The sequence below is a fragment of the Antechinus flavipes genome, chromosome 4 (assembly GCF_016432865.1).
Source record: "Antechinus flavipes isolate AdamAnt ecotype Samford, QLD, Australia chromosome 4, AdamAnt_v2, whole genome shotgun sequence".
In the NCBI taxonomy this organism is placed as follows: Eukaryota; Metazoa; Chordata; class Mammalia; order Dasyuromorphia; family Dasyuridae; genus Antechinus; species Antechinus flavipes.
Window position 1 is genome coordinate 218233685 of NC_067401.1, and position 16073 is coordinate 218249757.

Below are 16073 nucleotides of genomic sequence, written 5' to 3' on the forward strand. Positions count from 1 at the left end.
GCCTGCATTTTGACCTAGTTTTAAAATGCAATATTACCTATATTTTGTTACATTTTTATTTAGTTAGTTAAATATTTCCCAAATGCATTTTAATATGATTTGGGTCTCACTCTTAGTGTTTGACATCTCTTTAACTTCTTTTTAGTGCCATGATTTGGAGTGAAGAGACCTAGATTTAAATACTGGTTTTGATACTTAAGAAACATGTGATCCCTTGGCCAGATCATGTAACCACCAAAGCCTCTATTCTTTCATCTATAAAAGCAAGGATGTATTTGTGTGTGTAATTGCTATCTATAGCCCATGATTGTTGTGAAGAGAGTGCTTTGCAAAGCTGCTATACAAAAAGTGAGTTATTTATTTAAAAGTCATGCATTAAACAAAGATGACAGCTAACTGTGCAGAGCTACACAGAGGCAGGTGTGGCTGAAAAGATCCATGTGGATCCAACCCTTCTTTCTCTTGACCATTATTGACTATAATGGGAAGCCTGGCTGCTATTTGCAGCTCCATCTCTGACCCCTTCTGGGCAACTCAAAGGGCTTTGCCCTCAAAGAGAAATCCTGTTCCTTATCATCCCTTACCAAATTGGCATTTTAACTGCCGTTCTTAACCAGTTATCTATGATTGTGCAGTCTTGCCTGAAGCGGCACTTTAGGGAGTCCTTGAAGTGTATCTTCTACTTTCCCTGCTGATGATTGACCCACTTTAGCTCATTGTGTGGCAGCAGCTGCCTGAATGTCCTGCTGTGTGTGTGTGTGTGTGATGAGCAGCTGACACATAGAATCATGGAATTCTACAGGAGGAGAGAATTATAGAGATTATCTAGTTTGATCTGATGGCTTCTTCTCAAACTTCAGTCTTCTTGACTCTGTTGATCACCTTCTAGATTTTTGTGCCAGTGCTCTCTCTTGGTTTACTACCTACAGTTTTGGTTGTTCCTTCTGAATCTCCTTTGTTAGATCATCATTCTTGTCCCCATCCCCTAATCACGATTATCCGCTATGGTTTTTGTACTCTATACCAGTGGTTCTCAAGCTTTTATTTTCTATCTATTTATACTATTAAAAATTATTGAGGATCTGTCCAAAAAGTGTTTATGTGGGTTATATTTATAATTATTTACCATATTAGAAATAAAAACTAATTTTGAATTTATAGACCCTTTGAATGAGTTTCAAAGACTCAGGATTCTCCAAACCATGCTATGGAACCAATGCTCTACACTATTTTGATGATTTCATTAACTACCATAGGTTTCTATTATAGGAAAAAGGGAAGATTTGGATCACAAGTAGTCATTCAGAGAATGCCATTAGATATGTTACAGTGTTTGATTACAGGTAAATAACCTACTCCAAATAGGTTCAAATTTTATAGAGCAAAATGGATTATATAAAAATCTATTGATTTTTTTTTTACATCACAGTTATTTTTAACATATAATCCCTCTACTCATTCAGAAAGCCATTACTTTATGCTGAAAAGTAAAAAAAGAAAGAGAGAGGAAAAGTAGTTTTCTAAAACTTGTTGTTTGTTGTTGGAATCTTTACAAACTGCTAACTAATTAGAGTTATCTGATCTTACAAGAAGATGTTTTGAGCAGAACCTGAAACAAGATACTAAGTAGAACTAATTAGTACAATGCTTGTGTTTACACCTTTACTCATCGGAGTTCGCAAGTATGCCAGCTTCACAAAGTAAACTTTGTAACTTTGTGAATTCACACCTCCCTTAAAGCTCTTAGGGCCAGAGAGCACTATGGGAGAAAACCCATAATCCCATTCTCTCAGAAGAATCAGATATAAAGCCAGTGAAGAGAGATCTATTCCAGAATATTTTCCACTTGGCTGGCTGGTGGCAGAAGAGAGTTCAGCTGGATTGGAGAGGAGCACTCTGGTGCAGACAACAGAGCGCTTTGGGAGATTGAGAGCCAGAAGCCCTCTCTCGGAGGCAAGGCAGATTCAACTTGGAGCTGGATCGGAGGCAAGAAGAAAGCAGAGGCAGAAGCAAAGGACAAAACTGCAAGAACTCTTGGAACCAAGCAAAGAGATAGACCTCTAAGCTAACCGGGCTATATTGGAGATAATAAAAGATCTCAACTTTTATCATCTGGCTGCGTTTTGAGAAGAAAAAGATCACCACAGTTTGTCCTTCTTTCTTTAAGAGGACCATAACATTAGGAAGTAATGACATGACATGAAGCAAATTGGATTTAAGTGAGGGAGGGCTAATCAATACACTGATCGGGTCTGATGGTATATGCAATGTTCCATATCCATAATCCTCCAGCTCTGGGAATAGATCTTGGCAAAGTCTTTCCCTGGAAGCATTTCACACTCCCCTGACATGGTGAAAATGGACCTAGAATTTGTTCAATTCTGGAGGATGACAACTGGATCCTCCAGTAGTAGTGATCACTCAATGAAAAGAATGGGGTGTGAATTAGGCCATAAAAAGAGTACAGAAAAATCTCTGCCAGGTAGCAAATTTTTTTTAAATTTTAAATTTTTAAAAAACTGAGCTCCCAGAGAGAAATCCACCTATTTTTCAACACCAGATGTGAGGGTGAAGACTTGCAGAAGAGACTTGCCATCATTTTGCACATGACTCCCAGGCAATTGTGATTGTATCCAGGGACTGTTGAGTTGTATGAAATACCCCAGGGAGATTCTGGTTATAGACAAGTCTGTTTTGCTGAATAATGTGATAGAAGAGACTCTGAGAACACTATTATGCATTTTAAAACAGAGCCTAGAAAGAAGAGGAACCCTTTGCAAGAAAAAGACCCTTCTTAGCTTTTAGCTTTTTAATCTAGGTTTTTTGGTCCCTCTTGAAATTTGAGATTATTTCCCATAAGTAATGTCCCAATTATCCCTCTATTCTCAGTTCTATCTCCCTTCTCCAAAGGTGCCATGGGAAACTAAAAATAATAGAAATTATCTGTTTCTGAGATGAAAAAGAGTTTTTGAAGAGAAAACTTCAATGAGAAATGAATGGTAATTGTGATGAAATGATCATTGTAAAAAGGTACTGGTACCTGAGGAAAGAGTACTGACTCTGGGTCAGAGGCCCTGAATTCAAATCCTATCTCTGATGATTAACTTTGTGACCTTGAGTAAGCTCCTGGGCCCTCAGTGTTATTCTCTATAAAATCAGAAGGTTCACTTATATGCACTTATGATCCTCCTATTAGAGTCTCATAGGCTGTAACATTCTATACATCTCCATGTCAGTTTATAATTTACAGTCATTTAACTTAATTGATATTGTTTTTCAGCAGATTTGTAGAGGTATATAGAGCCAAGAGGAACAGTTCATTATCAAATGCCGATGAAATAGTGAAGGTTTTTGGCGTAGAATATTCAGGGATCTTTTCATCCTTCCTATTTTCTCATTAACTCAATATGGGGGAATACTGAATAGGTAATACAGTGGATAGAGGATTGGGCGTGGGATCCAGTTTTAGACTCTGAATAGCTGTCACTTAAGTTCTTAACCTTAAGCCTCAACTTCCTCATCTGTAAAATTGGAATAATAATAGCTCCTACCTTCCAGGATTGTTGCAGAGATTAAATAAGATAATATTTATAAAACACTTAGGATAGGGCCTTGGCATATAGTAAGCATTATATAAATGCTATAAATGCTAGCTGTTATCATTATCATTGTATGTCTTGATTTCTATCACCTGTAAAATGGAACTGATGAATACATTTTCCTTGAATGTCTTATTCAAGAAGATAAATATCTTTCTATTGAAATGATGCTATTTGAGCTCTTCAGGAAGATGCTATATGGGTATAAAATATGACTTTGTACCCCACTGAAGAAAGACTGTCCCTAGGAAACTCTGATTCCCTTTCAATTCCATAGAGTAGGACCCCATGAAAAATTGGCAGTCACCCATTCTACCTCATACTTTCTCTGTTTTATCTGCTACTCAGTCCACCAAACCTCGTGCTATTCACCAGCTATCAACAGAAAATAATTGGGAAAATGTCCATTCAAAAATATCTCTACTAAAATTATTTCCTTTCTAGTAAATGCAAGAGCCCAATTCCCGTTGCCTCTTAGCTGACAGTTTTTTTTTTTTTTTTATGGAGATATTTTTAATTCTTTCTCTTCCTAATTCTGTCTTTTTCATTACTTCTTTCTCTCTGTTGAAGCCTCTAGACTCCTTCTCAGAATAACTTTTTTAGATGTACAAAATAAAATACATAGGATTACAAAAATCCCCAAATTGCATTAGAAAACATTTATCCAAAAATATATTTTTTTAAAAGTTCATAAACCTCAGCTTAAGAACTCCTACTCTGGTTCAACATCTTCTTTTGTAGATGAGGAAAATGAAGTCTAAGGAGGTTTAGGGGACGTGATCAACAAGTGGATTTCAAAAAAACCTGGAAGGACTTACATTGAATGGGTGATGAGTAAAGTGAGCTGTATCAGGGGAACCTTGTACACAATAACAGCAACATTGTGCAATGATCAACTATAATAGGTTTAGCTATTCTCAGCAATACAATGATCTAAGACAATTCCAAAGGACTCATGATGTTGTGAAAATGCTATCCACATCCAGAAGAACTGATGGAATCTGAATGCAGATCAAAGCATGTTATTTTCATTTCCTTTGTTTTGTTTTAATGTTTTTTTCCTTTTGTTATGTTTTTTTTTCCCTCTCACAACATGACTGATGTGGAAATACATTTAATGTGATTACACATGTATAACTGATATCAGATTTCCTGCACCCTTGGGAAGTGGGGGGGAGGGATCTTATTTTAACTCATTTTAAATTAAATTATTTTAAATCAAAATCTTATTTTAAAAAATGAATGTTGAAAATTACCTTTGCATGTAATTTGAAAAAATCAAGTATACATAGACTTTAGAGAGAGAAAGAGAGAGAGAGAGAGAGAGAGAGAGAGAGAGAGAGAATGAATTAGTGTCTTACCCAAGATCATCTTGGTAGTCAATTGCAGAGCTGGGATTAATTAGGATTCAGATTCTTTGACTTCAAAATTAAATTTCGTTTTCCTTTTTTTTTGGGGGGGGCATATTGAGAAAGTAGTAGGCAGATTGAATATTTTATCTTCAACTCTTCATATAACCCCAACCATATCAACAAATACTATAACATTTGCTATATTCTATACCCCAACTTTTGTATCCTCATCTAATAAGTCCTTATTGGCAATAAACCCAAACCTAAGGTCATATTGTAGGAAGAGATAATTGTCAGGAATAGAGTAAAATATTCAGGATTCTGTCTGGAAAAGAGCATAACATAGTTGCCATTATAGTTTCTTACCTGGTAGCTCTCTTAGTGATGGTTATAACCATTTTTCTGAATGGCCAACTGTGCTCATCTGGCTATTTTAGAGAATATCCGGAAAGCAAGCATGATGTAAGTGAGAGAACATTGGGTTATTTTGTAGTTTGGGTTCTTTCATCATCTTATGTGGGACCTTGAGCCAGTTTTACTTTGTTTTCAGTCTGAGATCATAAGTTTGAATTGCAGAAGGGACCTTAAAAATCTTCTGGTTCAATCTTTTCATTTTACTGATGGGGAAAAGAAGGCCTAAATAAGTGAAATAACTTTTCCAAGTTCTAGATATTAAGTCAAGGAGCTGGTAGTATTCGAGCCCTGGTCTTTTGATTTCTAGTTCCAGTATTCTTTCTACTGCTACTGTTGTCCTATAAAGAAATATATGTATACTTGCTATATACATATATATGTGTATATGTACATGTGTGTATGTGTATACACACACACACACACACACACACACACACATACCACATAACACTATAAAGAAATGAGATTGGACTAGGTGATTGCTAAAGTGCTTTCCAGTTGTGATGTTTTAATACCTTGAGAACAATGACTACTTGTATATAGTAGGTACTTAATAAATACTTGTTGGTTGGATGATTACTAGTGTTACTGAATGTCATTGTTTATATTAATAATGACAATAAGATGATTATCCCATATTTTTGTAACATGGAGTCACATAGTGATTAAAATGATATATTTAAAGCCATTATAATTTTGAGGGTTTTTTTTATATCCCCAGTGCTTAGCACAGTTCTTAGTATATAGTAGATGCTTAATAAATGTCTATTGAGAGTTGTAATGGAGAGAGTCATCTGCATCCCTAGAGAGAACTGTGGGGATTGAATGTGGACCATAACATAGTATTTTCACCTTTTTTTGTTGTTGTTTGCTTGCTTTTTTTTTTCCCTCATTCTTTTTCCTTTTTTGATCTGATTTTTTTTTTGTTTGTTTGTTTTTTTGTGTGCATTGTCCTGGCCCATTAGTCATGATATAGATAGATAGATAGATAGATAGATAGATAGATAGATAGATATAGATATCTATCTATCTATCTATCTATCTATCTATCTATCTATCTATCTATCTATATATATATATATATATATATATCATTCAAGACTTAGCTACATTTGCATCCAGAAAGAGGATTGCCAGGACTGAATGTGGATCACAAAATAGTTTTTCCACCTTTTGCCTGTATTTCGTTTTCTTTCTCATTCTTTTCACTTTTTGATCTGACTTTTCTAGTGCATCATCCTGGCCCATTTATCACAATATATATTCAAGACTTAGCTCAACATTTGCATCCAGAAAGAAGACTGTTGGGACTGAATGTGGACCAAAATAATTTTTTTTCACCTTTTTTGCTCGTATTTTGTTTTCTTTCTCATTTTTTTCCTTTTTGATCTGATTTTTCTTGTGCAGCATGATAAGTATGGAAATATATTTAGAAGAATGCACATATTTAACCTATGTTGTATTACTTGCTACGTAAGAAAGAGAGAGGAGGGAAGGGAAGGAGAAATATTTGGAATACAAAGTTTTGCAAGAGTAAATGTTGAAAACTATCTTTGCATATATTTTGAAAATAAAAGGCTATTTAATTAAATGTTAATTAAATAATTCATTATTAATTATTTAAAATTAATTAAATATTAAAAGTAAAAATAAATAAATAAATGTATACAGATTGATTGCTAGACTAGAAAATATATGTAGTTTCTTCCCTATTACCCATGAATTTTAATGCATTTAAATTTTTTTCTAGGATAATTTATTGTTAATTATTAAAATTTAATTAAATTAAACATTAAAATTAAAAATAAACAAATAATTGTCTATATATTGATTGCTACACTAGAAAATATATGTAGTTTCTTTCCTATTACCTTTGAATCTTTGGCTAAATTGAAAATTTTTTCTTCTAGGTTAATTAATTATTAATTATTAAAATTAATTAAATTAAATATTAAAATTAAAATAAATTCTGCAGATTGATTGATAGATTAGAAAATATATGTAGTTTCTTCCCTATTACCTATCAATCTTTGGCTGCATTAAAATTTTTTTTTTCTTCTAGGTTAAAGACTCCCAGGTCCTGGCCAGCTATACAGAGAGGCCCTAGTTCAGAGCAACCATGACAACAGCCATCTTGGAACGCCTCAGCACGCTCTCAGTCAGTGGGCAGCAGCTCCGCCGCCTGCCCAAGCTCCTGGAGGATGGCCTTCCCAAAATGCCTTGCACCGTCCCAGAGACTGACGTGCCCCAGCTCTTCCGGGAGCCCTACATCTACACGGGCTACCGCCCCACGGGCCATGAGTGGCGTTACTATTTCTTCAGCCTCTTTCAGAAACACAATGAGGTGGTCAATGTCTGGACTCACTTGCTGGCAGCCCTGGCCGTGCTCCTGAGGTTCCAGGCCTTTGCCGAGGCCGAAGCCCTGCCGTGGACCTCGGCCCACTCCTTGCCCCTGCTCCTCTTCATCTTGTCCTCCATCACCTACCTCACCTGCAGCCTCCTGGCCCACCTGCTCCAGTCCAAATCAGAGCTGTCGCACTACACTTTCTATTTTGTGGATTACGTCGGGGTGAGCGTCTACCAGTACGGCAGTGCCCTGGCGCACTTCTTCTACAGCTCTGACCCGGCCTGGTACGAGCGGTTCTGGCTTTTCTTCCTGCCGGCAGCCGCCTTCTGCGGCTGGCTGTCGTGTGCCGGCTGCTGCTACGCCAAGTACCGCTACCGGAGGCCTTACCCGGTCATGAGGAAGATCTGCCAGGTGGTACCGGCGGGGCTGGCCTTCATTCTGGACATCAGCCCCGTGGCCCATCGAGTGGCGCTGTGCCACCTGTCTGGCTGCCAGGAGCAGGCTGCCTGGTACCACACCCTGCAGATTTTCTTTTTTCTGGTCAGTGCCTATTTCTTCTCCTGTCCGGTCCCAGAGAAATATTTCCCAGGCTCCTGTGATATTGTGGGTCACGGCCATCAGATTTTCCACGCTTTTTTGTCCATCTGCACCCTCTCCCAACTGGAGGCCATTCTCCTGGATTATCAAGGACGGCAGGAAATCTTTTTGCAACGCCATAGCCCTCTCTCCGTCTATCTGGCCTGCCTCTCGTTCTTCCTCTTGACTGCCTGTAGCGGTATTACTGCAGCCCTCCTAAGGCGCAAGATCAAGGCCAGACTGACCAAGAAGGATTCCTGAGGGTGGCAGATTGGGGCTTGTATGGTTTCTTGGAAATTTGCTTGGAAAAAACAACAATTCTAAAAAAAGTGGGGGGAGAAGATTGAAAAAAAAATTTTAAGAACTGTACTTTAAATTAAACTTTATTTCTAAGTATGAGCTTATGGCTGTAACGATTGGAAAACTTAAAAGTCTTTTCTTATTTTAATAATGGGAATACTACTTTTCCTTCAGTGATACATCCTCAGAGTGCACAGTAAGGGTAGGTTCCATCATAACTTTGAATCAAGGAGAACCCAGATTGATTGGTCCTAATTGGGCAAAATTTCAACTCCAGACTCCTCAGGCGAGTAACCCTCAGAATGAGAGGGATTTAATACTGAACTGGATAAAATGCTGAATGAAATGCTGTTGGAACATCAGCCCAGTTATGCTGATATCTAAAGGGTGGGATGATCTCGGAACACTTTTTCAACTGAATTTAGAACATGAAGGGTCCAGAGATCAGTGATCAAAACCTATAAACACATTGAATTATTTGGTTCCTCTGATCTTTTCTTTTTCTTCCCTCGCCCTTTTCCCAGGATGACTGTCAGCTGCTTGGGGCCAGGCCATTCAACCAATTCTGAAGTGACATGGGGACAGAAAAGACTGTATTTCAGCTATGTTTTCCCAAAATGGAGTCTGTAGAGACATTCAGAAAACCATGTGTTCTGATATTCATTCAGCCTCAGTGAAATGCTAAGAATGTCTAGGAGGGCCTCGCTCTCCAGAATGTATTTTGGTGGGCACTGTTGTTTTGCATTCCAATTTACTTTGGAGATATCATCATTGTTTTTAGGCTGGGAAACCCTATGGGTTGAGCAGGGAATCTGCTCTCCTCTTCAACCAGCCAGATTCTGACTTGTAGAAGGGTGAGCTGTTTCCATGTTTTTCTCATTGATTTAGAGAACACTTGAGGCCCTGTCTAGACATTATTTTTCCTACTTTATCAACTCCAAGTAAATCATCCCAGCCCACCGAGGGAACTTAGAAAAATAGTCTACCGTGAATCTCCAAGTGAGTAGTAAGTCTACTTTGACCTGAAACAAATCATCCAGAATTGCTCTGAATATCTAAGAAGAGTCCATATATATTATTCCTAGGTTTGGACACATGTGGGCTTTATTTCCCATTAAGAACAAACTTCAACTAGAATTGCACTATAGAATGGAAGATTCCCATGGTATGTGTCAGGACGGGCAACACTAACAGAGAACTTTATATGATCCAAAATAGTAGCTTAGGTCTCTGGCACAGCCATGAAATCCTTCCTTCTTAGAAGTTACCAATTCTCCTTTAGCCTGTATCAGTAATTGTCAAGCTTAATGATGAGTCAGTCTGTTCTCCTCTCAGAACAGTATTTAAAGCCCCCATTCATTGAGATTTATGTTTACAAGCTCTAACTCATCTTTTTTTTTTTTTTCTTGGTCAGCCTTCAAGGTCCATTTCCATTGGACCCAAAATATTTGTTTAAATTTTCTTTTTTTAATTATGATTTCATTGAGTCAGAGAAATGTCCTATTGGGAAAACTCCTCTACTAATAAAGAACTTATCTATTATTTTTTATTTCACTTAGAGAGTTGTCTAGTACTTAGAAGCCCAAAGTCACACAAACCAGTATGGGTCAGGAGCAGGACTTGAATCTCTAGTCTTCTAGACTCAAAGCCAACCTAGTTCCTTATTTTCTAGGCCAAGCTGACTGTTGTTTGAATTTAGTGCCTTATAAATTCAAATGTATTCATTGTTTTCATATTTGACCAGGTGGTGATTTTTCCTTTTTAAAGATTAAGGCAATAAGGCCAAGGAATATTTCATTCTCCCAACCAGCAAATAGAGAAGGTAGGAAAAGGCTGGGTATTGTTTTTTCAACTTTACAAACCCCAAAAATGTTCAAGAAAACTTTAGTATTACATTTATTAATTGATCATAAGAAATCTCATATTTATGTCACCTTTCAACCAACTGGATATCTCATGATTGAACTTTAAATTCCAGAGAATTTATGAAACTAGTTTCTCATATATTTAACAGCTGTGATATTCAATACAAATAAAGCCAAATAAACTGAATAGGCTTGAGTTAAGATTACATTGAAAAAGTGTACAAATATATGAAGCAAGCCTGGTTTCAGTATTGCCATTTGACCCAACAACTAGATGATGGTGGAAGTATTATTGATGATGTCTTGAAAAACTTTATTTTTAAAGGAATTGGAGTGAAGAGAATTGTCTTTTCATTAAGTCAGTTTTTGTGATTGACCTGTGATTCTGTTTAATACCAAAGATCTTTACACTAAGACCAGATGTTTACAAAAGGAGAATGGGAAGCAAAGGATTCCAATATTGCTGAGATGGAAAGGATATTTCAGAATATCACTGATCAACATTGAGTGCAGGTACCAGGTGAAAGATAGGAAGTAAAAGAAATAGATAAATAACTTATTAAGGGTATATGTACTAAGCAGTGGGAATACAAATACAAGCAAGCAAGACAATCCTTGCCCTCAAGAAGCTTACATTCAAATGGAAAGGTAATACATAGAGAAGAACTGAAAAGGGGAAGGAAAGATGTACAAAATGCAAGGAAGTGGACCTCCTAATAGGCAAGATAATGTGAAGGCCTCCCCATCTGAGAACTTTAGTGAAATTTAATTTTCTAGTACCCAGAAGGAAAAGAGACAGAGCAATTAATGTGATGATGTAGAAATGGTAGTAGCTTTTCTCTAGATACATTCAGAGTGTGCCTTGGTTACTTCCCACATGTTATGACACAGCTTATTTAAGATTTGTTCCCTCATTCATGTATTTTTACCAGCCATCTGTTTTAAATGCTATGATCATATGACCTTTCTGGAGTCAATTAACTCTAAATGATTATCATGAAAAGGAAATATAATTAAGCCAGTCTAGATTCATCTCAGAGATTTAAAGAGAACCAGAGCAGTGAATACTTAAGAATTAGATTCCAAAGAGGGCAAGTTTAATTGGACAATAATGCATAGTTTGGGTATTTGTCAATACAGAGTATGAACATTAAGAGCCCAAGACTGTTAATAAATCTTCTTAATTCTTGACTGAGATATACTTCCATCTATTAGTGTTCTGAAAATCATTTTAAGTTCCATATTTAATCAACTGTTTGAGTTCCTCTGTACATATAGACCCTCTCTTTTTTTATCTAGAATGAGTCTATCCCCATGGCTTAGGACTGGGTGATCTAAAAAAAAATAAAAAGATTAGAAAAAGAGTTATTGAGTCATTTCAGTCATGTCCAACTCTCTGTGACACCATTTGGGGTTTTCTTGGCAAAGATACTGGAAATGGTTTGCCATTTTCTTCTCCGCTCATTTTACGAGGAACTAAGGCAAACAGGGTTAAGTAACTTGCCCAGGATCACACAGCTAGTAAATGTCCAAGTCTGGATTTGAACTCAAGTTCACCTGACTACAATCTGGCACTCTATCTAGCGTGCACCTAGAAAGAATAACTACTTTTAATGGGGTGTGCCTCTCAAAAACTCAAAAACCACATAAGGCTAGAAAATTGCAGAGAGCTGCAATTTATTTCAATACACTCTAAGTTGCTTTTTTCTGTATGAGTGCTTGCATTTTTTTTATTTAAAAAATTCTTATCATACATTTTTTTAAAGTTCTTATGCAATAGAAAAAGAATCTAGAATTGCTTAGTCATACAATTGTTATGAGTTTGCCAATTATCAGTGGACTCTTCCAGCTTTAATCCCTATGATACTAATCTTTTATTGTTAAAAGAAATGTTATATGCATCCCACACATTGGTTGGGTATGAAATTGGAAAAAGCATAACAGCTTTATGACTTTAAGAAATTCAGATTGGCATCAAGAAATAGCAAGACATTCTTAGAAATAAAAGTAATAAGTTTTTAAAAATCACTTCAAACAGATTTTAAGACATGAGATAAAAGAAATGACTATGACCAGCAAAAATTCCAGGTAAATCTCAGATAGTTTAAAGAAGTTTGATTATACATAAAAAGTATATATTAAGGTAAAACTAATTCATTTTGTATAAAAATGGAAAGAGAAAATGAGGATGTCCAATTTTAGAACAGGTTGGATCAAAGCATTCATAAGACAATAGCAAAGGTACTAAGAAGATAACCAATTGGGATTAGATATTCTTAACCATTGCACTGACAGATGTGATTTTTCAATGAAATTTTTGATACTTTTTAAAAATGTAAGTTCATTTAGGAGAGCTAATATTTTAAGCTGTCACATAATCCTAAGGACTTCAAATCCCAGTTTTCAAAGTGTGTGGGGGCACATTACAAGATAGAGATAAATTTGCTTATTGTCCTTAGAAGGAAATTCATCAATAAATTAGTTATCCAGCCATTTACTTGTGCATAAGAAATAGTGCCCTTATTCCCAATTTAGTTGTAAGGACACTATCAAGGAAAATTCCTCTTAAGTCTCCTACTGAAAGCATGCAGATTGCAAGGAAAAAATTGGAACTCAAAATGTTATTAAAAATAAATGTTTTAAATTATCCATACATATAACTAGAAAAATACTATTAAAAAAGACTTGCAGATTCAAAGTTTCAAAAGTAAAGCAGGGAGTGGTGAAGCTAAGATGGCAAGTTAAAGGCAAGGATTCACCTAATCTCTCCCAAATTCCCTTCCTAACAACTTGAAAATAAAGCCTCAAAAAAGAATTTTGGATCAACAGTACAAACAAAAATAATTGGGGAAAACAATTTTATAGACCAACAGAGTTTAGAAGGTTGGCAAGAAAGATCTATCTCATTAGTGTAAGAGAGAAGAATAGTCCAGGGCACCTTTATAAGCCAGCAGCAAGTCCAGAGCCCTAGGTCAAGCCAACAGCAGATTTTGAGAGCAACTGTATTTTCAGTAGCAACTTCTGCAACTCTCAGCCCACAGAATGTAAGAGGGTCAAATAACTAGGTAGGAAGAGATTTCAGGGGACTCTTAGTTGACCATGGTTGCATTGCCCATTTGGGGATCCCAATTGCAGTCCCAGGGTGAGGAGGAACACTAATACACTGGAGCTCCTAGCAGCAGAGAAGTGGGGATCCTGGTCTGTTTCAAGGCAGAAAACGGTACCTTTGAATGCTTTCAGAACAGACTATTGGCCAGGAAAACTATGACCAGACCTTTCCTTAGATTGAACCACCTCTGAAGAACTGAAAACTTACAACCCTTTCCCCTTTTCCCCCCCAGAATTACCTCTGAAAACAAGAAAACAAAAAAACCTGAAGCTTGGGATAGTGTCTTGTCCATTCCAGAAGCACAGCCCAACTTTAACATAAAGCTAAAGTAGAGAAATAAGCTGGAAAGTGAGCAAATAAAAAAAGCATAGAAACCAAAAAAAGGGGGCCCTTAGAAAATCACTTATGATGATTGGGAAGATCCAAATATAAATTCAAAAGAAGATAACAGTGTCAAAATGGCTATGTACAAAGCCTTAAAGAAAAAAAGTGAATTGATTTCAGGCTCAAAAGATTTATAGGAAAAACTTTTAAAAGGATTTTAAAAATCAAATGAGAGGTAGAGGAAAAATTGGGAAAAGAAATGAGTGATACAAGAGAATCATGAAAAAAAAAGTTAACAGCTTATAGAAGAAAACCAAAATAATGAAAAAAAATTTTTAAAATGAAAACAAAAAGTAAAATTGTCCATTTGGAAAAGAAGATACAAAAACTCACTGAAGAAAATACTTCCTTAAAAATTGTAATTGGATTGGATTACTTGTTGTCTAAGGTGATGGAATGGAGGGAAGGGAGAAAAAAATTGGAATATAAGGTTTGCAAGGGTGAATATTGAAAACTTATCTATGCATAAATTTTGAAAATTATAAAGCTTAAAAAATTGTGCAAGTGTAAGCTAATGATTTCATGAAGCATTAAGAAATAAAACAAAGATGAAACAAAAAAAAATGCTGGAGTTGGAATCAGAGGATTTAAGTTTAAATCTTGACTTTGCCACTAGCTGTGTGACCTTGGAAACATTATTTAATTTCTCTGGCCTCTGTTTCCTCAACTTGAAAATGAGGGAGAAGTAGGAGATTGGAATGACACAAGTCTTTTCTAGCTTTAATTCTATATTCCTGTGATGCTATGACCTGCACTTCCTTATCTGTTAAGGAAAGATGGAACTATATAGCCTCTGAGATCCTTCCCAATTCTAAATCTGTGATCCTATGAAAATGAAATCCTTTCCACATTTTACCTTTCCTTTTTTGGCAAGTGGATACACTTAAAGCCAATGTTTTCAAATATTGAACCTTTGGGTGCGGCATTTGCAATTTCAACTAATTGCCCTAGATGGCACTCTTTGCTTAGAAAATCCTCTCCAACAACTACTCAAGTTAATTTTTCCTCTGACAATTTTGTTTAGTTATTGATCAACAAACAAGCATTTACTTGTTGCCATCTGTATGCTGGGCATTGTATAGACACTGGGGATACAAATAAAAAACAGTTCTGGAATTCTGTTTATAAATGTATATTTATGTGAACAACTTGTTAAAGAAAATGTTTTGGTATTTTTTCTGTGACAACAATTTAAAGTCATTTTACCTATTCTACAATTTGAGTTGGTTTTCTTTAATCATAGAAGTCATTCATTAAACAAGGAATTGTTAAGCATATATTATGTGCAAAGGACTATGCTAGGTACTGCTGAGACAAAGATACCTGAAAAAGTCCTTTCCCTCAAGTAGTTTACATTTTATTGGGAGTCAAGGGCATTTGTTGCCATTTAGAAGTAGAAGAGAAAAATGCTGTCAGAATGATGGGACTCAGTCTTTCCTCCGTCACATCTCTTTGTTAATACCAGGTTAATTTTTAATAAATAAATATATAAGAATCTATAGGAAAGCCAAGAAAATAATGGGACTTGAGATCTTGCCATCAGAATTGAAAATTACAATATGTTTAATCTCAAGAAGAATAAACTTGAGGGTTGAGGTAAATATGATAGCCTTGTTCATTTGAAAAGGGAGTATATTTGTTCAATTTACCTCCAGAAAACAGTATTAGGAACAAGGTCATAAGTTAGAAAGAGATATTCTAGCTTGACAAACAGAAAACTTCTTCAAAGTACTATCTCCAAATGGAACTTATTTTAATAGTGAGTTCCTCCTCACTAGAATTCTTTGAATTTCTTGTATAAGCCTTCTAATGCCAAAATCAGTATTTTTACCTTCCTTCTTTCTCACTTTCCTCAATAATTAAGGAATAGTCTTTTTTTTTTTTTTAATGGCCAATTGGAAGAGAGCTAATCTTTATTCTATGTATTTCAGCATATCTATGACCTTATCAGCATGGGTATTTTTTACTGTAGAATGGAACATAGTTTATCTCTGCCTTCTCATAACTGACCTTCTGTAAGGGATATCAAGGCAGTCTGCCAAAGTGGTGAAAGCACTGGACTTAGATAACATTCACTGTCTGTGTAATACTAGTCAAGTAGTTTAACCTCTCTAGGTTTTAGCTTCT

The 16073-nt window shown here is 35.9% G+C and overlaps 1 protein-coding gene across 2 annotated transcripts in view; it reads left to right on the forward strand.

Moving 5' to 3' along the window:
- Positions 1 to 15163, forward strand: part of PAQR8 (progestin and adipoQ receptor family member 8) — a 51155-nt gene extending 35992 nt beyond the window's left edge. For both annotated transcript variants that reach the window (XM_051997146.1, XM_051997147.1), the window contains exon 2: positions 7428 to 15163. In XM_051997146.1, coding sequence (XP_051853106.1) covers positions 7485 to 8549 — 1065 coding nt within the window. In that variant the 5' untranslated portion in view covers positions 7428 to 7484 and the 3' untranslated portion in view covers positions 8550 to 15163. The remainder of the gene's footprint in view (positions 1 to 7427) is intronic.
- Positions 15164 to 16073: the final 910 nt, after the last annotated feature.